At 41.3% G+C, this 23,097-nt stretch overlaps 1 protein-coding gene across 1 annotated transcript in view; it reads left to right on the top strand.

The window, feature by feature from the left end:
* C2CD3 (C2 domain containing 3 centriole elongation regulator) overlaps window positions 1-23,097 on the top strand; it is a gene marked incomplete at its 5' end in the record, with an annotated part of 129,028 nt that overhangs the window by 82,450 nt on the left and 23,481 nt on the right. Inside the window, 6 exons of the mRNA XM_082659671.1 lie at window positions 8,868-9,006; window positions 11,337-11,401; window positions 12,249-12,454; window positions 13,845-13,978; window positions 19,217-19,378; window positions 22,823-23,043. Of these exons, the coding sequence (XP_082515797.1) occupies window positions 8,868-9,006; window positions 11,337-11,401; window positions 12,249-12,454; window positions 13,845-13,978; window positions 19,217-19,378; window positions 22,823-23,043 (927 nt within the window). The remainder of the gene's footprint in view (window positions 1-8,867; window positions 9,007-11,336; window positions 11,402-12,248; window positions 12,455-13,844; window positions 13,979-19,216; window positions 19,379-22,822; window positions 23,044-23,097) is intronic.

The following is a 23,097-nucleotide window of genomic DNA, read 5'->3' on the forward strand; positions in this document are numbered from 1 at the left end:
ATGATTATTGATGTATAAAGGAGAATGCTCTAAGGACCAGAAGGATAGGTAGTACAATATCTAGTGTCTAGACATGCAGATGGCCAAGAAGCACATGAATAGCTGTTGAACATCACTAATTATTAGAGAAATGCAAGTCAAAACTACAATGAGGTATCACCTCACACCAGTTAGAATGGGCATCATCAGAAAATCTACAAACAAGAAATGCTGGAGAGGATGTGAAGAAAAGGGAACCCTCTTGCACTGTTGGTGGGAATGTAAATTGATACAGCCACTGTGGAGAACAGTATGGAGGTTCCTTAAAAAGCTAAAAATAGAATTACCATATGACCCAGCAATCCCACTACTGGGCCTATACCCAGAGAAAACCATAATTCAAAAAGACACATGCACCCCAATGTTCATTGCAGCACTATTTACCATAGCCAGGTCATGGAAGCAAACTAAATGCCCATCGACAGATGAATGGATAAAGAAGATGTGGTACATATATACCATGGAATATTACTTAGCCATAAAAAGGAACAAAATTGGGTCATTTGTAGAGACATGGATGGACCTAGAGACTGTCATACAGAGTGAAGTAAGTCAGAAGGAGAAAAACAAATATCATATATTAGCGCATGTACATGGAACCTAGAAAAATGGTACAGATGAACTGGTTTGCAGGGCAGAAATAGAGACACAGATGTAGAGAACAAACATATGGACACCAAGCGGGGAAAGTGGTGGGGGGATGGTGGTGGTGTGATGAATTGGGCGATTGGGATTGACATATATACACTAATATGTATAAAATAGATAACTAATAAGAACCTGCTGTATAAAAAATAAATAAAATTCAAAAAAAGCACAAAAATTATATATCTAGTGTCTAGAGAGTTTAGAAACAGAGAAATAAGACATGTCTAAGAAATCAGAACTTTTTAGAATGAATATGATTTCAGAAAGGTGGGAATGAAATTCTAGGTGGTTATCTCAACTTGAATGAAGATACTGAAGTGGGAAAGTGTGTGTTCTAGGCCTACTTGGAGCAAACATGGGGAATTGTGGTGGCAGTTGATCCTCTTTGGCTGAAGTTCTTGGTCATTACAAGGGATCTATAGAGAATCACGAAGATATAAATAAGAAAATTGCTGAACTGCAGCAAGGGCTCAACTAAGACTAATTGACATGATTTTAGAGTGGCAGTGGACATACTGGTGGCACAATGCTGACTTTTTCCAGCAGTGCTTGGTTTCCTTTCCCTTCCAATTGTAACATATGGCAAGCCATTCCCTGGGCCTTTGCTCATGAACCTTTCTTAGCCAGGATTCCTTTCTCCCTTCCCCAGTTACCAAATTCTCCCCAACATCCTGCTCTTCCTCTTAGGCACCCTGTTCCAGCCACACTGGCCTCTTTGCTTTTTCTTAAATGTATAGGCAGACTCCTGCTTGGGGCCTTTGAATCTGGTGTTCTCTCTGTGCCTGGAATATTCTTCACTCCTGGCCTGTCTTTACTGAAATCACCGGCTCAGCAAGACCTTCCTTGGTCACCCATCTAAAATTACAACCTTTCTCCAACAATACCTGTCCCTCTTTCCTGCTTTATTTTTTCCTATGGCCTTTAAATAGTGTATTTTGTTTATTTTCTGTCTTTCTAGAAAAAGAAAAGTCCTACAGAGACAGAAATTTTTTGTTTTATTTACTGCTAAATCCCCAACACCTAGAACTGTGTCTGACACATAATAAGCAGTAAATATCTGTTAAATGAGGAAGCAGATGAATATGAGACCTTGCTCAAATGCCCTTTTTCTCCTTTTAATACGTTCTCTGATTTTATGCTTTGCCTCTACTGCAGGAAAGTTGCTTATGTGGAAATTTAGCAGAGGAGAAGTTGCAGGGATTAATGGATTCATTCAACAAATAGTTATTAAGCTTCCACTGTGTCTAATACAGGGTATAGGATCATGTCCTCTTACACAGAAGGTTTTTGTCATCTTTTCTCTATTCTCACTGCTTCCTTGCTTGTTCAGCCTTCAGAAACTTGGACTAATGGGGTAGCCCTTTCAATGATTGCTGCGAATAATATTCTCTTTCAATATCTTTTTCATTATACTACTGAGGTTATACTTATTACTTTGTACTGAAAATGTTTCTTAATGTGTCTCTCCACTAGGCTGCCTGTTCCTTGGGGACAGGGACTGTGAGTTTATTTCTGTATCTCAACACCTGGGTCTTCCTGATGCAACTAAGCAAGCCTAATGTCTTCTTGTTTGTGAATATGATGCTCAACACCTCTCATATTTCTGGTATGAGTTACAAATCTGTAAATCACTTGTTATTTGGCCTCTTTCCATTTAGCCAGGGTAGATCAAGCTTCAGAGTGGATACTTTCAGAGGTCTCTTGTCTCCCAAGTCCTACCCTTGCAGTGATAGGCCCATATAGTCCTTCACCCTGCAAATATTTATGCTTCAGTCAGACCCTGTGCTGGGCCCTGAGTGTACAGACCTGCCCATCATCTCTCTGAAATTGCCTTTCAAATGATGATATAATAGAAAGACTTCTGGAATGGGAGTCAAAAGACTGACTTCTGGCCCTAGCTAAGCCATTAACTTGCTTAGTGACTTTGGGCAAACCCAGTTCTCTTTTCCTCAGCTGTGAAATGTGATGGTCATATAAGATCATCTCTAAGATTCTCTTCACCTCTCATCTTCTAAGAATATGGAGCTGAGGGCAGCATATCCCACACTCTGTGAGTCAGCTATAAATGGCCAAACTTCTGTGAAAACCATGTAGATGCTTCCTTAATATCCACGTTGGCTGTCCTCCTGCCTTCAACAGTGTTCTCTTTGTGTCTGTCCGTCTCATGCCTTAGAAGCTTCTTGCTTGAGGAAGGAAACGAATGATTCCTAGTGCAAAGCTGCATGCAGAGGATTCACTAACAGCCCTGAATTATGCCTTAAACCTGAGGCAGCATAGTCCCCACTGTGGTCCTGGTTCTGAAATACAAGAGTTTCTTGGATACTTTTGTTAGAAAAAGCTCTAAGGAACCTTCAAGAATCAGCTTCAGTACTTATAAGACTTGTGTACTTATACTCAACATGACCGGTATCTCTAGCCCTGTCTTACAAATGAGGCAATCAAGGAACAGAAAGGTAAAGTGATTTGAGGTAATCTAAATTATACTCAGTGAAAATCAAAACCATCTTCAGTATCATCATCCTTTAGAGGCTCTCTTTCAACTACCCAGGCAGGGTTACGGGTCCTTCTCTGTTCCCACAGTCCCCTGTGCTTTTGGCATAGTCTTTATCTTATTGTATTATAATTATCTGTGTGTCTGCCTGCAGATCAAGAATCAGATCTGACTCATCTGTGCAGGTGTGCCACAGAGCAGCTGTCAGTTAATGTTAGCTTAACAAAACTGAACTAGGTTTTTATTAACATAAAAATTTGGGCATTGCTTGAGGGAAAGTTTCCATCTGTTCACTCCAGGCCAGAGGGAGAGCTTTTCTCTTAACCAGGTAGAATTAATTAGAAGTATTGCAATGGAACATCCCTGGAATAGGAGTTAGGAAACCTGGCTGGATCTTCCAAATGCTAGTTTACCAGATGTGTGATGAGCAAGCCACTTTACCCCTCTGTTCCTTGGTTGCCTTATTTGTAAAATAGAGAAAGATACACCCATCTTGTGTGATTATCAGGGATGTCATCAGCACAAGTTTAGTACTGATAAGAAAACTGTAAGCTGTAAAGTGTTAAAAATAAGGGGTTGTTATTTTAATCTCATTGAAGCAATCATACCATTTTTTGATGCATAAAACTACTACTTTTCATACTTATGTAAAACATAGGAAATCCAGTGAAAACTCTTAAAATGGTAAAGCTGGTTCATCTCAAGTCCTCTTAACTGCTCTCAATGTGTGTCCCAACCCAGTAGGAAGTATAGCAATTTTCATCTCGGCTGCCTCCAAAAGTATATCAGAACTTGACCTTTTCCAGGAAGGTAAACAGGCCCAGCTAAATTTCCAACCACAAGAGGAGAGCCAGGGAAACCTGATAGACCCAAGCAGATTTCTTTATCACCTGCCTCTTTGGCTGAAAGGAGTATTTCTGTTCAAGACTGAATAAGGACACTTTTTTTCCAAAGTAAAAATAGTACTTCTCTTTCAGGGACTTTAGCAAATAGCAGCCTCAAAAATAACGAACCTTAAAAGGGGGGGTTGAGGTATGAGAGAGAGATCTGAGCAGTATTGGTATATATCTAGAATCATAGAATTTTATCGTAGGAAGTAATGTGAGAGCACATGTTTCTGATGAAGAAACTTGATGCCCAGAGAGCCAGAATGAAGTACCCAATATGTCACAGTAAATCAGTGGCAGAGTACACCAGAACCGAGGGGTCCTGTCTCAGAACTACAGTTGGTCCTCTCTGCTGATTTCTCTCAGAGCTTTCCTGAGCAGATGCTGCTGTCCTCTGCTGGCGCACACGGCACACACACAAGGCAGCTTCTCTCTCTTCTCCAACCCTGGCAGTCATCTGTAGACAAAGGGCAGCAGGGAGTCTGCAAACCTTTAATAAGGGCCGTGGGCCTACTTTGTGCATTAGTTTAGTGAGGGAAACACAAACACACACAGTTTATTGTAGAATACTATGGAAGCTGTCAGTATAGAGGCAGATTATCTCTCCCTAGCTGTGAGGATTTATGACATTCTGTTGGAAGAAATCAGTTGAGAAGCTTGAGACCTATTAATACTAAGGAAAATGAGAGACAGAGAGAGAGAGGTGAGATTGAGAGAGAGATGGAAGCTGTGTCAGGGAGAGTACAGTTACAGGAAACAACTCCCTCCAGCCATTTTATTTACCTATTTTTATATATTTATTTATTTATTTTTGGCTGTGTTCGGTCTTCATTGCTGCGCGCAGGCTTTCTCTCATTGCGGCAAGCAGGGGCTATTCTTCGTTGCGGTGTGCGGGCTTCTCGTTGCAGTGGCTTCTTTTGTTGTGGAGCACGGACTCTAGGCGCGTGGGCTTCAGTAGTTGTGGCACATGGGCTCAGTAGTTGGGGCTCACGGGCTCTAGAGCGCAGGCTCAGTAGTTGTGGTGCAAGGGCTTAGTTGCTCCGCGGCATGTGGGATCCTCCCAGACCAGGGCTTGAGCCCATGTCCCCTGCATTGGCAGTCAGATTCTTAACTACTGCGCCACCAGGGAAGTCCCACTCCAGCCATTTTAAACAGAGAGGAGTTTAATATAGATTATTAAGGTACTTTAAGTTATTGGAAGGGCTCAGGGAGTGGGCTCTAGGCTAAGCTTTCAGGAGAGAACCAGTAGATCTTTTAAATTTGAAATACAGTGCCAACACTGCAGCCCAGTGATCGGAAACTCTCATCAGCACTATTGACATCGGGCCTCTGGGGCCTCAGGGACCAAACCCTGGAGCAGAAAACTCTGTCATCCTTGCTAGTAGTAAAAGCAAAAGGGAAAGGAACATGTCCTCTGCCTCACGTCTGCCTTCCAGATCTGTTGTAATGGCATATAACAGATAGAGACCAATTTGTATCCATACTCTAGCACAAAAGAGTCTGTGACCCTTTCAATCTCTACAATAAAGGAATACAAGACAGTAAAAGTGGGGGTGGATGCTGAGCAAGTCAGTCCATGTAATACTGTTGAGTTTCACAAAAATAAAACTTTTTTAAGAAGATAGCTCACTAGATAAAGGTACCATTGGTGCTATTCTGTACATTTTACATTAGTAACGACGGGTGCTATATTATTGATTTCCATTAACTATTCTTTGCTTACTACCATTTTATTAGAATCATTTTTTCCTGCTCTTTCAAGAATATGCTTGTAAACTGGTTTTGCCAGGTTGTAGCCAGTGGTTTTTTGTTTTATTTTGTTCCTCCTGTAGTTCTTCTGTGTATCTTAGTGTTTCTCTGCCTGCTGGTTAAGCCTTTCTCCGGGTCCTGCTTTGTTGACAGCTCTTGCACACACCTCAGCTCCCTCCTGCCTCGCAGCCACTACCAGCTCTCACTTCTAAGGCTAGCATTCCTCTTCCTCCTCTTCAGTTCTCTTTCCCAAGGCCTCCTTGCAAAATCTCCACTCCTTTGTCTCTGTTCATCACCCATTTTCTTTCTTTATTAATTATCCCCAGTAAGAGGGACTAAAAAGTAATGCCATCTGGTCTGGTTGTTAGAAGTCACGATGTTAAATAACATGACGTAAATTTTTTACCAAGATTTGGGGGGAAAATATCATTTTTAGTTTAAACAAATAGGGCTATAGTAAGGAAGATAATGTAAAATCCTCATGAAATTTTAGATAAAATACAAGCCTGTTAATAGATGTCATGTGTGTTGTTGCTCTTTCAAGGCAACAAGAACCCCAATGCTCCAGATTTTAGTATTTACTTGTCTCTAGAAGTTGTTACTTTGGTGGGAAAATTTGAAAAGAATTGGTCTACTCTAATACAAATTAGAGAACAGACTTGTGGTTGCCAAGGGGAAGGGGGGTGGGGGAGGGAAGGACTAGGAATGTGGGATTAGCAGATGTAAACTATTATATGTAGGATGGATAAACAAAGTTCTACCGTAGAGCACAGGGGACCATATTCAATATCCTGTGATAAACCATCATGGAAAAAATATTTTTTAAAATGCCTGTGTGTGTATAACTGAGTCACTTTGCTATACAGCAGAGATTGCCACAACATTGTAAATCAACTATACTTTAATAAAAAATAAAATAAATTTTTTTTTAAAAAGCACTTACTAAAACTACAAAAAAAAATTGTTCTACTCTAATGGAAATTCTTTTGGTTGAGGAAAACATAGCAAAGCAAAATTGCAGGCACTTCTGTTTCCCTAAAGAATGTTGAAGTTGGAGAGATCTAATGATGGGGGTATACCGTTCAGAGATTCTGCCTAGAGAGTCAAGAGAGGTTTCTCAGAGTAGAAGGTACTAGAGTCTGTCTTTGCGTTACGCGGGCCTCTCACTGTTGTGGCCTCTCCTGTGGCGGAGCACAGGCTCCGGATGCGCAGGCTCAGAGGCCATGGCTCACGGGCCCAGCCGCTCCGCGGCATGTGAGATCTTCCCGGACCGGGGCATGAACCCGTGTCCCCTGCATCGGCAGGCGGACTCTCAACCACTGCGCCACCAGGGAAGCCCTAGAGTCTGTCTTTTAAAGGCTACTTATTAAATGTTACACTGCTTGTGGAGGGGAGTAAAAATCAGCATTCCTCAGTATAAATGTGTTCTTCGGATTTTCTGTCCACAGGGACAGCCTGGGGTCTTTGGAAGAGTAGTTACTGAAAGGAGCAATCAGAGAAGGAGCAGGGTGGAACCTCAAAGATTAACTTCATCAGGCTTCCCTGGTGGCGCAGTGGTTGGGAGTCCGCCTGCCGATGCAGGGGACACGGGTTTGTGCCCTGGTCTGGGAAGATCCCACATGCCGCAGAGCGGCTGGGCCCGTGAGCCATGGCCACTGAGCCTGCGCATCCAGAGCCTGTGTTCCGCAATGGGAGAGGCCACAACAGTGAGAGGACCGCGTACTGCAAAAAAAAAAAAAAAAAAAAAAAGATTAACTTCACCTACAAAGTAAAGTGGGAGTATGCATTTGGGGAAGCCTTGAGCTAGTCAGGTAGAAAGAAGACAAACCATTTAGAGTCCACATACAGAATTTGTTCCTCTGGATCACGTAAATAATATTTAAGACATACTTATTTTTTTCCTTTCTCTTTCCTTCGTCTGTAATCCTGAGTCATATCATTTTAGAGCTGAAAGGGATCTTATGGAATGTATAGAGTCTACTACATTATGTAGAGTCTGTGTTATTCATCACTGTCGAAAAGAACTTTGTACTGTGATGGAAATGTTCTACATTTTTACCGTCCAGTATGGTAGCCATTAGCCACATGTAGCTATTGAGTGGTGGAAATATAGCTAGTGTAACTAAGAAACAGAATTTTTAATCTTATTTAATTTTCACTAATTTAAAGTAAAATAGCCACCTGTGGTTAGTGGTTATCTTGTTGGACAGCTGAGTTAGACTATCTAGTATTGTCATCCGTCTTCATTTTACATTGTTTTAAGAGAAAATAAATGACTGAGTCTCCCACATTGGAAACCTGATCTTGTAAAATTAGCATCAGCACAGTACTCAGTGTTTTACATTCATTTAACTCTAGTGGAGGCAATACAGGCAATGGCTGAGAGCTTGGACTCTAGAGCCAGAATGCTTGAATTTGACTCTCAGTTTACCATTTAGTAAATGTGTGACCACTTAATAACTGTTTGATCTCTCTGTACCCCAGTTTTTTCATCTATATAATGGCAATAATAATAATATCTTCCTCATAGGTTTGTTGTAATGATTAAATGAGTTAATACATGTATAGTTCTTAGAATAGTGCCTGGCACATAGTAAGTGTTATATAAGTGTTACCTACTATTATTTATTTTTAATCTTTACAACATCTGAGGAGGTGTATCATATGCCCCATTTGAGGAAGTGGTGGCCTAGATAGGCCTTGCTCAAGGTTACACAGAATGTGTATGGCAGAGCTAATCATTGATCATCTGACTTGTAAGTTCAGGCTCTTTGCAGTTCTGTCTTTTGCCTCTTAATCCAATATCTTCCATCATCCCACAGAGTACAAGGAGATGGAAGAAGTTGTTTCTTGCTGGGTAGTATTTATGAACTGAACCTTGAAATAACAGTTTCAGTAGCAGAAACATTTCAGACACAGGGAATAGCTCAAAGAAAGACCCAAAGGTAGGAGAGAGCTAAGAATGGTTCTTCTTGTACTTGTATAATGAGAGGCTTCCAACACATTCTTTTTGGTACCCTAAAGTATAGTCACTCCACTCTTTTCTATTTCAGGGAGCCCCTTGACACAGAGGAAAGTATCAATACCCAGTTGTTGTGTATCCTTCACAACAGCTGATGAGCCATCTCCTATCTACACCCCAGTGGTTGAAAACACAGATTCCCCCATCTGGAATTTTCAACAGCAATCAAGGTTTGTATTTTATGATGTTCCATCAGCCTTCCAAAATCTGCTTTTTGTTCCAAGAGACAAATTCAGAGTGAGGAATGTAACAGACACAACAATATTGAGCAGAGTTGGAGAATGCTTTCCTTATCAAACAGTTATTTAATCCTAATGCTTATGAATTCACAGCTAGTGGTGGTTTAAAGGTTTTGTTGTGGTGTGTTTTAACTCTGCTCAGTACAACTCAAAAATTATTCAGTGAAGACCTCTTATATGCTCTGCTCTGTTCTGGGCAGTGGGAATTAAAGGTTATCGATTAAGACAGTCCCTGAAGACCCCTCAGCTAAGTGTGGAAGAATGTATGCAAGCTATCTAGGTGAAGAAGGCAGAGAGGACTGATCTCAGGAAAGGCTGTGGATTATACATTCTTGGAAAAGATTTCTGGTGCAGTGGAAAGAACCAGGGCTTGGAACTAGAGAGACTTGGCCTCATACCCCATCTCTGTCATTTACTAGCTGTGTGAACAAGTTACATAACATCTCTGAGCCTCAGATTCCTCATCTGTAAAGTGGAGGTAATTTTGACAGGGTTATTAGGAGGTCCAAATTACATGACATTTAGGGAAATTACCTCCTGGTACGTGGTAGGTACATAACAAATGACAGATCTCCTTTGGAAGCTCTAAAAAAGGGGGAGATGGAGTCCTGTCAACCATGTGGCAGTGCAGCTCGGAGGTCAGGGGCTGGTACAGAGGCCCACTGCTGTGGTACCAGGCTCTCCTCCCTTTTCTTCTGTTACCTGTTGCATTATCATTAAAAGTGGGATTCTATTACTAATTATTGTTACTATTATCTTTACACTGAATCACCTTTTGCAAAGTTTAATTCTTGTCCACCAGCACCAGCCATGCCACATGGTATCTGATCTGCTGTTTTCTCACAGTGTTTATGTACCTAATCGAGTCTCAGCAGTTGCTCACATGTTCAGTGTTGTGAAATCTGAGTGGTTGACTTGAGTCAGTAGCTATAACTACAGTGACAACTCAGTACTGTCTATGGTGAGCTACTGGAAATTATAGATATTCTGGCCATAGTGGCCAGTACTGAAATATCAAATCTGCCTCAAAAGATAGGTGACCAGAGGGCTGAGCTTCTAAGTGAGGGTGATTTGTTCATTCAGAACCTAACTTTACTAACTTGTTAAAGCAACATGAACAATCACCTCATTTCATCCCCTTACTATACAGTTGCGGAGACTGTGGCCCAAGGAGGTTACATAGTCTGTTGGTAACAGAGACAAGATTAGAAGAAAAATGAATGATGGTGCTGTTGGCAATTTCTTTATCACAAAATTGTTTCATTTGATCCTCGTAGAAACCTTGTAGGTAGATAATAATATCCCGTTTAACAGGTAGGAAAATCAGGGCTCAAAGAGACTGAGTGCTCAGGGGCACTCAGGTGATACTAGGAGAGCTAGAATTCAGAGGTGGATATTTTGACCCCCGGCTAGAATTCAAATCTCTGACACAGTATTTGTTCCAAGTTAGCACAGTGCCTCTCACTGGTCTTGAAGTTGGCTCTCTTCAGTTCCCCAGTGGAGTCTGGAGAAGGAAATTAAGTCTCTTAGTTTTTCTGGTTCTCCATCTTGCTCACCTGGAGCAAGGGTACCTGCTTTGTAGTTTAAAACTATACAATTCACTTCATATAAAATATATTAGAGGTGCTCAGTGAATTCCACATTGAATTCTTTAACCTGGTAAGAAAGTTGGGTACTTTCTTATTTTGGTGCCTTGCCTCTGCACAGTGTGGCTCTGGAGTCAGGCAAACTGGGGTTCAAATCACAGCTCTGCCACTTACTGACTCTTATGTGACCTTGAAAAACTGACTTCACATCTCTGAGCCCAGCTTCATCATCTGTAAAACAAGGATAATAATGTCCATGTCATAGGTTTTTGTGTAGATTACATGTATAAGAAACACTTGGCACCGTGGCTGGCCCAAGGTATGTACTCAATAAACACTCTTTCCTCTCTTCTCACCATCTCCACGCACCACCACAAGGCATAAGAAGAATCCTTACCTGCTCCAATAAAACGGGGTAGGGGGGTAGGGGGAAGAATACTACATCACGGTTGCTTGTTTTTAGGTCTTGACAAGTTCCTGGTTACTTCACCTCTCTGAGCTTCTATTCCCTCCTTTTAACTGTGAAGATAAAAATATATCCTAGAAGATGATCATAAGCATGAAATGAAAATGCTAGAAAAGTGTTTTTCAACTATAAGGTGTTCTTCAAGTCTGAGTTTCATACTAGAGGAGCTTCCTACACAGTTAATCTATGGTGGTTGTTTTTCTTAATAGGCTGTCTAAAGAGCTTCTTTTGGATCCACGACAAACTCTGGTCTTCAAAGTTTGGCATAAAGGAGGTATGAACTCTGTCTTACTTGGTTGTAAAAATAAGTTCACACCATGTTGACAATTTGCCAATCCTTTTCTTTTTCTAACCAAGTAAAACCATGGCACTGATGGTTCTGGGAACACATATGTATGTTAGAGGTAATCCCACAGATTACTCGCTCTCTGTCATTAAGAGCGGCCTGAGGGAATTCCCTCGCGGTCCAGTGGTTAGGACTCGTAGCTTTCACTGCTGTGGCCCAGGTTCAATTCCTGGTCAGGGAACTAAGATCCCACAAGCCGTGCAATGTGGCCAAAAAAAAAAAACAAAAACTGAGCGGCCATAGCCCAAGCTCATTTTGCACCCTGTACTGGTTTTCTAGGGGGTTATTTGTCCTTTTTTTGGTGAATTATGTCTCTTGTTCTTAATTAAATATAATACATATGTATGTTATAGAAAATTTGGAAAATACAGACAAGTAAAAATAAGAAAATGCAAATCCCTCATAATTCCAAGGGTGATGGTCTTTCAAATGATTTCTTTCAAGAGCCACTGCCCTAAGGAAAATCAGTGAGACGTGATAACATAGGGAAAAGAACAAGTGTTTCTTATGTTTAAGGGGTGTTTTCTAGTTGCCTATATCAAGAGGACAGAACTCAACCCTGCCAGCTTTTCCCTGCCATACAAAAAGGGAACTTACAGTAGTTAGAAAGCAGGCTGTGGTTGCCAGTCTCTCATCCTCATTATCTGTCTTTTCTGTTGATTGTGGAATCACTGAACCTTCCCATCCTCTAAATCAGTTTCTCTGTGTGCCACCTCGAATCTCAGTGGCAGGACATGCCCAGCCACATTGCCCAGCTCTTCTCTTTCCCCCACAGGTGAGGAGAGGGTGATTGGCTTTGCCTCAGTGGACCTCTCCCCACTTCTCTCTGGCTTCCAGTTTGTCTGTGGCTGGTACAACATCACAGACTTCAGTGGAGAGTGCCAAGGGCAGATAAAAGTTGCCATCTCCCCTTTGGAGAGTTTGATGCACTTCAGAGAAGAAAGGCAAGCAAGACGTGGGATGGAGACCTCAGGATCACTGGTATGTATCCTGATTCACGTCCTTAACCAGTAAGGGTTCTACTGAGCAAAACCTATAAGAAGATAATTTACATGTGTTTGGTACTTTCCAGCATACAGAATACGTTTGTGTCTCATAATGACCTCATGACCTTTTTGGGGTGAAAATTTCTGGAATTACATGGTGGTGATGGATGCACAATTCTGAATATACTGAAAACCACTGAATTGAACACTTTCAAAGGGTGAATTTTATAATATGTGAATTAAATCTCAATTTTTAAATAAAGTAAGATTAGTTGCAGTGTGGAATCTGAAACCACATTGGATTAACTTTTTAAAAAAAAACTCTGTTACATTAAAATCATTGGTCTATTAAAAAAAATTAAAAGAGAATGGGAGGAGGGGAATTGATGATAGTAAGTACAGACAACTCTTTCAGGGAGTTTAACTGTAAAGGAAAGGAGACTTTCCCAGGCTGTCCCAGATAGGAGAGCTCTATCAAGGCAAAGACTGTGTTTTACTCATCTGTCTGTCACGCATGCCTGGCCCAGGGTTTGGTAAAGTGGGCATCAGTAAATATCAAATGAATGAATGAGTGAATAAATGCATGTGTGAGAAAAATGACAAAGAGTTTAAATAGTCCCCATATAGGAGGGTCTTTTCTTTACATCAACCCTGGTAATCGTGAGACAAGGAATATCACAGCCAGATTATCCTCACATGTAAGGAAAATGTAAGATGTCCAGCCAGGAGTTCACAAACTAGTGGAGGAAACAAGAGCATAAATAAAAATAAAACAGCCTTTAAAAAGCAGTCTGAGGGCTTCCTCATGGCGCAGCAGTTGGGAATCCGCCTGCCAATGCAGGGGACACGGGTTTGATCCCTGGTCCAGGAAGATCCCACATGCCATGGAGCAGCTAAGCCTGTGCACCACAACTACTGAGCATGAGCTGTAGAGCCCACGAGCCACAACTACTGAGCCCACGAGCCACAGCTGCTGAGGCCTGCGTGCCTAGAGCCCGCGCTCGGCAACAAGAGAAGCCACAACAATGAGAAGCCTGTGCACTGAAACGAAGAGTAGCCCCCGCTTGCCACAACTAGAGAAAGCCCACGCGCAGCAACAAAAACCCAATGCAGGCAAAAATTAATTAATTAATTAAATGTTTTTTAAAAATTAAAAAAAGCAGTCTGATAATGTAGTCTGTAAAATGGGGATAATAATAGTACCTACCTCATAAGATTGTGATGTTTAAACGAGAAAATGCATGTACCTTGCTTAGTACAGTGTTCAAATACATAGAAAATAATAAATTATATGCATACGATAAATTTTACAAATTTATTTATACTGCTTTTTTCCAAAAGGATTTGTGGCAACAAGTGTGCTATTTTTCTCTTTGCTTCTACAGATCCCAATATATAGTACCTTTTCCTTCCCTGCCTCTGATATGTATGGTGCATTCCCTGGCTGCATTGCAGGACAGACTCCAGAACAACTTGTTCACACCTCATCAAAGGAGGTTGATTTCTCCTCTCCTGGGAGGTGAGTGATTTCTTTATGATAGAAGGAAATGGGGTCAAGAGTGGAAGTGTGCAAACTAGCTTGTCATTTCTCTCTTTCCTTTATTAGAGGAAGAAATGAGAGACAGGGAAAGACAATTGACCTTCTTTCATAACCCCTGGGAACCCCAAGATCCTATGAAAAGAGTTTTTATAAGATAGAAACTAGGGACTTTCCTGGTGGTCCAGTGGTTAAGAATCTGCCTTCCAATGCAGGGGATACAGGCTCGATCCGTGGTCGGGGAACTAAGATCCCACGTGCTGCAGAGCAACTGAGCCTGCACGCCAAAACTAGAGAGCCTGCGTGCCGCAATGAAAGATCCCGCATGCTGCAAATAAGACCCATCACAGCCAAAAATAAATAAATAAATATTTTTTTAGGAAAAAAAAAAAGGGAAGTTTTACTGCTATCAAAAGGGTAGCTTCGGGCTTCCATGGTGGCGCAGTGGTTGAGAGTCCGCCTGCCAATGCAGGGTACACGGGTTCGTGCCCCGGTCCAGGAAGATCCCACATGCCGCAGAGCGGCTGGGCCCATGAGCCATGGCCACTGAGCCTGCACGTCCGGAGCCTGTGCTCCGCAATGGGAGAGGCCACAGCGGGGAGAGGCCCGCGTACCGCAAAAAAAAAAAAAAAAAAAGGGTAGCTTCAGTGCAAGGGGCTCTTTTCTCTTTTCCTCAGAGGCCTTAACCTTCATCCGTAAAATCAGTCATCAGCTGTGTGAGAAACATATCATGACCCTTCCCCTCCCAAACCTACATGCCAGGTTATTTTGTGAAAAGCAGTTGGCCCACCCTTTTCACCTAGCCAACTGTGGATATGCAAATGGGTATCAGGACTAGAGCATATTCCATCCTGTCAAAGGGTAGAATCTAAGACTAAGATTGCTTCTTTCCACCCCATTCCCCTCAAGCCCTAGTGTCATTTGGCATTCCCCTGCCTCCATCAGTCTTTTCCTTGTCTCTCTCTCTACCTCAGGGAGAAGGCAAGGGATCTTATACAAGCCACTCCTACAGCAGCAGTTACTGAGTAGACCCTTTATTCCAAGAAAGATACTCTAATACTGCTTAGCCACTCAAAGACCCATTTCAGTGTTATGTAGCTTTCCTACCACATGAAGAGAGCCTCTGCCCTCTGCATGAAGGGATCCCATGTGTATGTGAAATCCTAGATCCCAATATCTATTTTATAGGTGTTACGTTGACCATAGCCAATCAGTGAGACAATCAAAGGAATATCAGAATAATTATGCTGAGAGAATAATTATGCTGAGAGAGACAAGCTAGACAAAGAGTACATTGTATATGATTCCATTTATATAAAATTCTAGAAAATGTGTACTAATCTATAGTGACAGAAAGAAAATCAGTGGTTGCCTAGGGATAAGGCAGGATGAATGGAGCGGGAAAGAGGGAGGAATTACAAAGGACAGGAGGAAACTTTTAGGAGTGATGGATATGTTCATTATCTTAATGTGTGTGGTAATGGTTTCCTTAGAGGTACATATATGTTAAAATACATATTGTACACTTTAAATATGTGAAGTTTATTATATACCAGTTATACTTTAATAAAGCAGTGGTTCTCAAACATTTCCACTTCAGAACCCCCTTATACTCTTAAAAATTATTGATGACCTCAAAGAGGTTTGTTTCTGTAGGTTATAGCTATCAGTTTTTACCATATTAGAAATTTAAATGGGGACACTTTTTAATTTCTTACAATTTTTTTAAATTTTTATTTTTATTGAAGTATAGTTGATTTACAATATCATGTTAGTTTCAGGTGTACAGCACAGTAATTCAGTGATTTTTTATATATATATATATATATATTCCTTTTCAGATTCTTTTCCCTTATAGGTTATTACAAAATATTGAGTATAGTTCCCTGTGCTATACAGTAGGTCCCTGTTGGTTATCTTTTTTTTTTTTAATTTTTTAATTTTTTCGGCCGTGCTGTGCAGCATGCAAGATCTGTCTCCCAACCAGGAATCAAACCTGTGCCCCCTGCATTGGAAGCACAGAGTCCTAACTGCTGGACCACCAGGGAATTCCCAGTGATCTGTTTTATATATAGTAGTGTGTATATGTTAATCCCAACCTTCTAATTTATCCCTCCCTGCAACACACCCCCAAACTGAGAAACTTTTAAAATATAATATACAAAATCAGTTGTGTTTCTGTACATCAGCAATGAATAATCCAAAAAGAAATTGAAAAGATGATTCCACTTACAATAGCATCAAAAAGAATAAAATACTTAAGAATAAATTTAACCAAAAAAGTACAGAACGTTTTCTCTGAAAACTATAAATCATTGTTGAAATAAATTAAAGAAGTTATAAATAAATGGAAAGATATCCCATGTTCATGGATTGGAAGACTTAATATTGTTAAGATCAGTTCCCCAAATTGATCTGTAGATTCAACATACTCCCTATATCACAGTCCCTGCTGGATTCCTTATGGAAATGGGCAAGCTAGTCCTAAAATTCATATGGAAATTTAAGGGACACAGAATAGGCAAAACAATCTTGAAAAGGAAGAAAAACATTCCCAATTTCAAAACTTACTACAAAGCTACAGTAAACAATACAGCACTGGTATAAGGATAGAAATAAAGATCAATAGAATAGAATTGAGAATCCAGAAATAAACCCATGTGCCAAGGATGCCAAGATGTCAAACGTGCCAAGATGGTTTAATAATAAGAATAGTCTTTTTTCAAGAAATGTGTTGGAACAACTGGATATCCACAAGCAGAAGACTGAAGTGGGACCCCCTTCCTCAGACCATATACAAAACTAACTCCAAATGGGTCCTATATCTAAATATAAGAGCTAAAACTATAAAAACTCTTAGAAGAAAACATAGTAAATTTTTATATTTCGATTAGGCAATGATTCCTTAGATATGACACCAGAAGTAGAAGCAACAAAGGAAAATATAAATTGGATTCATCAAAATTTAAAACTTTCCTTCTACAAACGATACCAAGAAAGTGAAAAGACAACCCACAGAATGTGAGAAAATATTTGCAAATCACAGATCTGATAAGAGACTTGTATCCAGAATATATAAAGAGTTCTTACAACTTAATAATATAAAGCAAATAACTCAATTAAAAATAAGCAAATGGGCTTCCCTGGTGGCGCAGTGGTTGAGAGTCCGCCTGCCGATGCAGGGGACACGGGTTCGTGCCCCGTTCCGGGAAGACCCCACATGCCGCAGAGCCACTAGGCCTGTGAGCCATGGCCGCTGAGCCTGTGTGTCCGGAGCCTGTGCTCCGCAACAGGAGAGGCCACAGCGGGGAGAGGCCCGCATACCACAAAAAAAAAAAAAAAAAGCAAGTGGGGCTTCCCTGGTGGCAGAGTGGTTGAGAGTCCGGCTGCCAATGCAGGGGACGCGGGTTCGTGCCCCGGTCCGGGAAGATCCCACATGCTGCGGAGCAGCTGGACCCGTGAGCCATGGCCACTGAGCCTGCGCGTCCAGAGCCTGTGCTCCGCAACGGGAGAGGCCACAACAGTGAGAGGCCCGCGTACCGCAAAAAAATAAAAAAAATAAGCAAATGATCTGAATAGATATATCTCTAAAGAAGATATACAAATGGCCAATAAGCACATGAAAGGTGTTTGATGTCATTAGCCATCAGGGAAATATAAATGAAAACTATAATGACATACCATTTCACATCCACTAGGATGGCTGTAATCAAAAAGACAAATTATCACAAGTGTTGGGGAGGATATGGAGAAATTGGAATCCTCATACATGGCTTGTAGGAATGTAGAATGGTGCAGCTGTTTTGAAAAACAGTCTGGCAGTTCCTTAAAAGGTTAAACATAGAGTAACCATATGATCCAGTACTTTCACTCCTATATATATACCCAAGAGAAATGAAAACATATGTCCACACAAAAACTTGTACATGATTGTTTGTAGCAGCATTATTCCTAATAACCAAAAATTAGAAACAACCCAAATGTCTATCAACTGATAAGTAGATAAACAAAATGTGATATATCTATACAATGGAAAATTATTCAGCCATGAAAAGGAATGAAGTACTGATATATGCTACCACATAGATTAAGCTTGAAAACATTATGCTAAATGGAAGAAGCTAGTCACAAAACATCACATATGTATGATCCCATTAATATAAAATATCTGGAATAGGCAAATCTGTAGAGACAGGAAGTAGATTAGCAGTTGCGTAGGGCTGGGAGGTTTGGGTGGAGGGTCAGGGGAGAGGAGGAAGTATGGAGTAATGGCTGTTAGGGGTAGGATTTCTTTTTAGAGTGATGAAAATATTCTAAAATTGATTGTGCTAATGGTTGCACAGCTCTGAATATATTAAAATCCATTGAATTGTACACTTTAAATGGGTGAATTCTTTGGTATGTGAATTATATCTCAATGAAGCTGTTATTTAAAAAGAAGAAGGGACTTTCCTGATGGGCCAGTGATTAAGAATCAGCCTTCCAATGCAGGAGACGCAGGTTTGATCCCTGGTTGGAGAACTAAGATCCCACATGCCGCGGGACAATTGAGCCCACACACCACGACTAGAGAGCCCATGTGCCACAACTACAGAGCCCATGCACTCTGGAGCCCACACGCGCCACAGCTAAAGAGAAGCCTGTGCACCGCAATGAAGAGCCCGTGTGCCACAACGAAAGATCCCACGTGCCACAACTAAGACCCAACTAAGCCAAAAATAAATTAATTAATTTTTAAATGAATAAATATTAATTAATTAATTAATTAAAAACAAAAAGAAGATGATTATTGCTGGGATCAAGTTCTTGAATACCATGCTAAGGAACTTGAAATTTGTTCTAAAGATAAAAAAAGAGAAGCCAAAGCTAGAAAGGAATGATAGTAATTGAATAGGTTAGTATATGTTGAATGCTTAGAACAGTGCTTGGCACATAATAAGGACTCCATAAATGTTGTTATTGTTATTTCAGTTCTGTGTTTTTAAAAAATCACTGAGGCTATAATGTAGAGAATTTATAAAAGGGGAATGAATAAGACTGAAGACAGAATTTTCAGGAGATGATTATAATCCAAGCAATTGAGTCGATGAAGCCAGAACTGTGGTAGTGGGGATGGATTTGCGGTACCATGTCAGGAGGGTGATTTGTTTGTTGTCACGAATTTATTGTTTGTTTTCTCATTGGTTGGGAATTTATTTTGCCCCCATTTATTCCTGATAGAAGCAGTACCACAAGAAGCAAGGCATCACGCCATGAAGAGCATGTGCAGAACATCCGCCGATTCCATGAATCCCTGCAGCAGGGAGAGGCAATCTTGCCAAGTGATGACAAACTGACCACATCACCCTTTTCCTCCCATACTTCCATTCTGACTTCCCTCAGGTGAGGCTCTCTGCTGAGTAAAGACACAGGGAACCATAGTGGAGCGCAGGGTGAAGGGGCAAAGGCAACCTGCAGTACTGCTTTCTATCAGCTACCACCGCTCCGGGATGTTTAGCAAGGGCTTTCGTGTATGTTAGCTTCGAAGTGGACCTGGAGCCTCACAGGATTCCTCACAGATGAATCTGTCTCAGCTTGGGGCCTTCCAGTCCTTCAGGGGGCTATATTTCTGGTCCATCTATAAATATAGAAACTTTAGATTGGTCATCAAACTTAATAATAACCACCCTCACATCTACTGTACAATTTATGAAGCCTGATCCTGCCTGCTGTCTCACTGTCTTTATCCTCACAGCCACTGGATTCTTCCAGACCAGCATCTGTCCTGTTAATGCTTCCCTATCTCTTTCTTAGTTTAGTCAGCATCTAAGCCAGAAAAGCACTGTGAGAATTGAAAGGACCATTAGAGATCATTTGGATCAGCCCCTGGATTACCTAGTAAGAAGTGTGGTGCAATGGAAAGGACTTGGCTCCAGAGTCAGATAGACTTGATTTCCAATCCTGGCTCTGCCATTCCCAGCAGAGGAGACAGCCATGTTGCCATTATAATTATAACCATGTATGATAAGAGTTCCAGGTTTCCTGGCCAAGGATACATGGAGGAATGAGTAAGATAAGGTACATGGAAAGATATAAAGAAGTCACATTTGAACTGGTCTTTAAAGGAACAAGTCAACAAATATGAAGGGCATTCTGTGCAGAAAAAAAATGTGCTAAGGCCAGGAGCATGAAACAATAAGCCCAGTTTGGGGAGATACCAGCAGTGCAGTTAGGGTGAGGCTGAGCATAAGATGTAGGGAGCAGGGCAAGCTGTGTGGGAGTCAGTTCTTGAAGGGCCTTGAATGTCAGGCCAAGAGTTTGCACTTTTACAACAGTGATTCTCAAATGGAAAGTGATGGGGTCGGGAGGAAGAGAATGTGTAAAGTTTGAGGAAACAAATATAAAAAAGGATTTTATTTTTTGAAAAAACTAATCTATTATTTGATTTCATAAAACAAGCTCAGAATGAAAGATTGGCAAATCTTTTTTGGTGGGACATGGGTTAGAAAGGACTGAGCAGTCATGCTATAGACTGGGAAATTGCTCAAACTTATAAGAAAGTAATATGTTCAGATTCTCATTCTAGGAAGATGCTGGAGATTGGAGGCTAAGTAAAACCATCAACAGTGTGGCTGCATTTTATTGGTCCATTCAATTGACATACTTTAGCACCCACTGAGGAAGGAGAGAAAGAAACTCTCCTTCACCCTAGAGCAGTTTCTCTCAGCCTCAGCACTGTTGACATTTGGGCCAGATATTTTGCCTGTGGGGGCCTGTCCTGTGCATCGTAGGATATTTAGCAGCATCCCTGGTCTCTATCCACTAAATATTAGTAGCACCCCTCTCCCAGCTGTGACAACCAAAAATGTCTCCATACATTGCCGAATATCCCCTTGGAGCTAAAACCATCAGGCTAAAAACCACTGCCCTGGAGGAGTGGTTCTCAAAATTTAGTGTGTGTCAGAATCACATGAAGAGCTTATTAAAACAGTTATTGCTGGGACCTACCCATACAGTTCTTGATTCAGTAGGTCTAGGATAGGGCCTGAGAATTTGCATTTCTGACAACTTCTCAGGTGATGCTGATGCTGCCAGTCCTAGAGCCAGGTTTTGAGAACCACTGCCGTAGACAAATTCTCTACGAAACAGAGATGAAACAAGATAATGTCAATTTTGCATTACTTCCTTGGGTTCATGGAGCCCTAAAGCAGTGTTTCATTTGAGTCACAGCAATCCTGTGAGGCCTGCAGGGCAAATATTACCAAACTTTTCCCACAAATGAGGAATTTGCAGCTAGGTGTTAATAGGTTCTATACCCAGAACCTCTGACGAGGCCAGTTGGGTTTGCATATTTTCTAAAGTTTCACCAAGTTGACATTTGTCTGCATGTTCCTGCTACAGGTATTTATCTATGTGGCATAAACCCAGATATAGACACCTAAGTAAATCCACTATGATTTGATACAGTTGTGGCTTCTAGTGATAGAATAAGGATCAGCTTTGTCCTCTCATTTAATTTACGTTTGACTCTAAGATATGCAGACTGTTCTTAACAAAAGGATAGAAAGACTTTCTGTTTACTTCACAGTTATTTAGTGTCTGCGTTGTGCAAGTTGTGCCAGGCACACTGAGTATACTAGAGAAATAGAGAAGTTTGAGATGTTATCTTCTATTACCAGACGCGCATGGCCTAGTTAGGGAAACTAAACTAACACATAATGAGAAAACTAAGGGAAAATCTAAGGCAGAAGGTTAGATGCCAAGAGTGAAGAAGTTTAAGGGAGAGGTGGCCTAATGACTTGGGGCAATGGACTTTGAAAAGGAGAAATACGAGCTGCACCCCTGAATAGGACAGGGACAGAGCAGGGAGCAGCTTGAACTCGGGTTCTAGCCTGCAGGGGTGTGAGGCAGAAATGAACCCAGTTGGGACAGAGCCCATGTACTATAATGGAAAAAGCATAAGTCTTGGAGTTCCAATTTCTGAGTAGCTGCATGCTACTTCTTACCCTAGACAAATCACTTAAATTCTCTGACCCTCACATTCCTTATTTGTAAAACAGTAATTACTGATCTCATCTGGTTGGATGAGAATTAAACAAGGTAATGTGTTTGAAAGCATAAAACGTAAAATCCTATGCAAGTGAAGGTGGTAATAGTTGGTGTGATTTCTCCTCGGAGTAGTAAGAATGAATGGGCCCCAATTAAAGGTTTTTGAATAGAAGATTTTTGTAAAGCCCATTTATTCATGTCTATTTATCCATTCAGCATTCATTTATTTTGTGCCAAGCACTGTGCTGGGTGCAGTAGATGTAAAGGAACCAGCACAGAGTTCACATCACATCAAGGGAAATTGATGTGAAACAAACAAATGATATGGTTGAAGAGTACAGAAAGACTAGAGCACAGAGGAGAGGCCCTTAAACCAACTTAGAGAGTCAGGGAAGGCTTGCTGGAAGAGGTCACTTGCTTGAAGGTCACTTGCTTGAACCATTCCATCAGGAATGGTTAAAAGGTAGCAGAGGTCAGTGCTAGTCCAGAGTAAGGGGAAGTGAGGACTGGAATGATGATAAGAATGGTTCTCTATAAGGAGGTAGAATACTTGCTGGACATCAGAAGAGGAATCCCATTAGCCAGATAGAGGGGGAAAATGTTGTCCCCGGCAGTGGAATTGTAGTCAGAGAGGTGAAGGATGAATTGGTGGATTGGAGAGAGAGGGGCCCTGCTGTTAATAGACCAAGTGAGAGATGCTAAGGTCCTAGCTCAAGCAATGGAAGGTCAGAGGAACATAAAAGATGCTCATAATCCCAGTGAATGACCCTTTTTTCTTCTCCCCTTCTTCTTTTGCAGGAGGAATCTGAGTGAGCTAGATCAGATCCAGCAGTACTTCAGCCAGAAGCTCACCAAGCCTTTACTTCCCCTCAGTCCTCAGACCCATACTGCCATCTCGCAGTGCCAAGAGAGTCAGGGGGACCATCTTCGGCCAGGAGCCAGCAGCCTAGACCCCGAAAGCCATTGCATCCTGGAGAAATCCAATAACCTGGTGTTGCAAGTCAGCTCGTTGATCACGGGTATGGCTCAGGGCCGCTCTTGATGAGGAGTTATGGTCATGGGTACTTATTCAA

This window comes from Grampus griseus (genome assembly GCF_964374135.1).
Source record: "Grampus griseus genome assembly, chromosome: 8".
NCBI classification, from domain to species: Eukaryota; Metazoa; Chordata; class Mammalia; order Artiodactyla; family Delphinidae; genus Grampus; species Grampus griseus.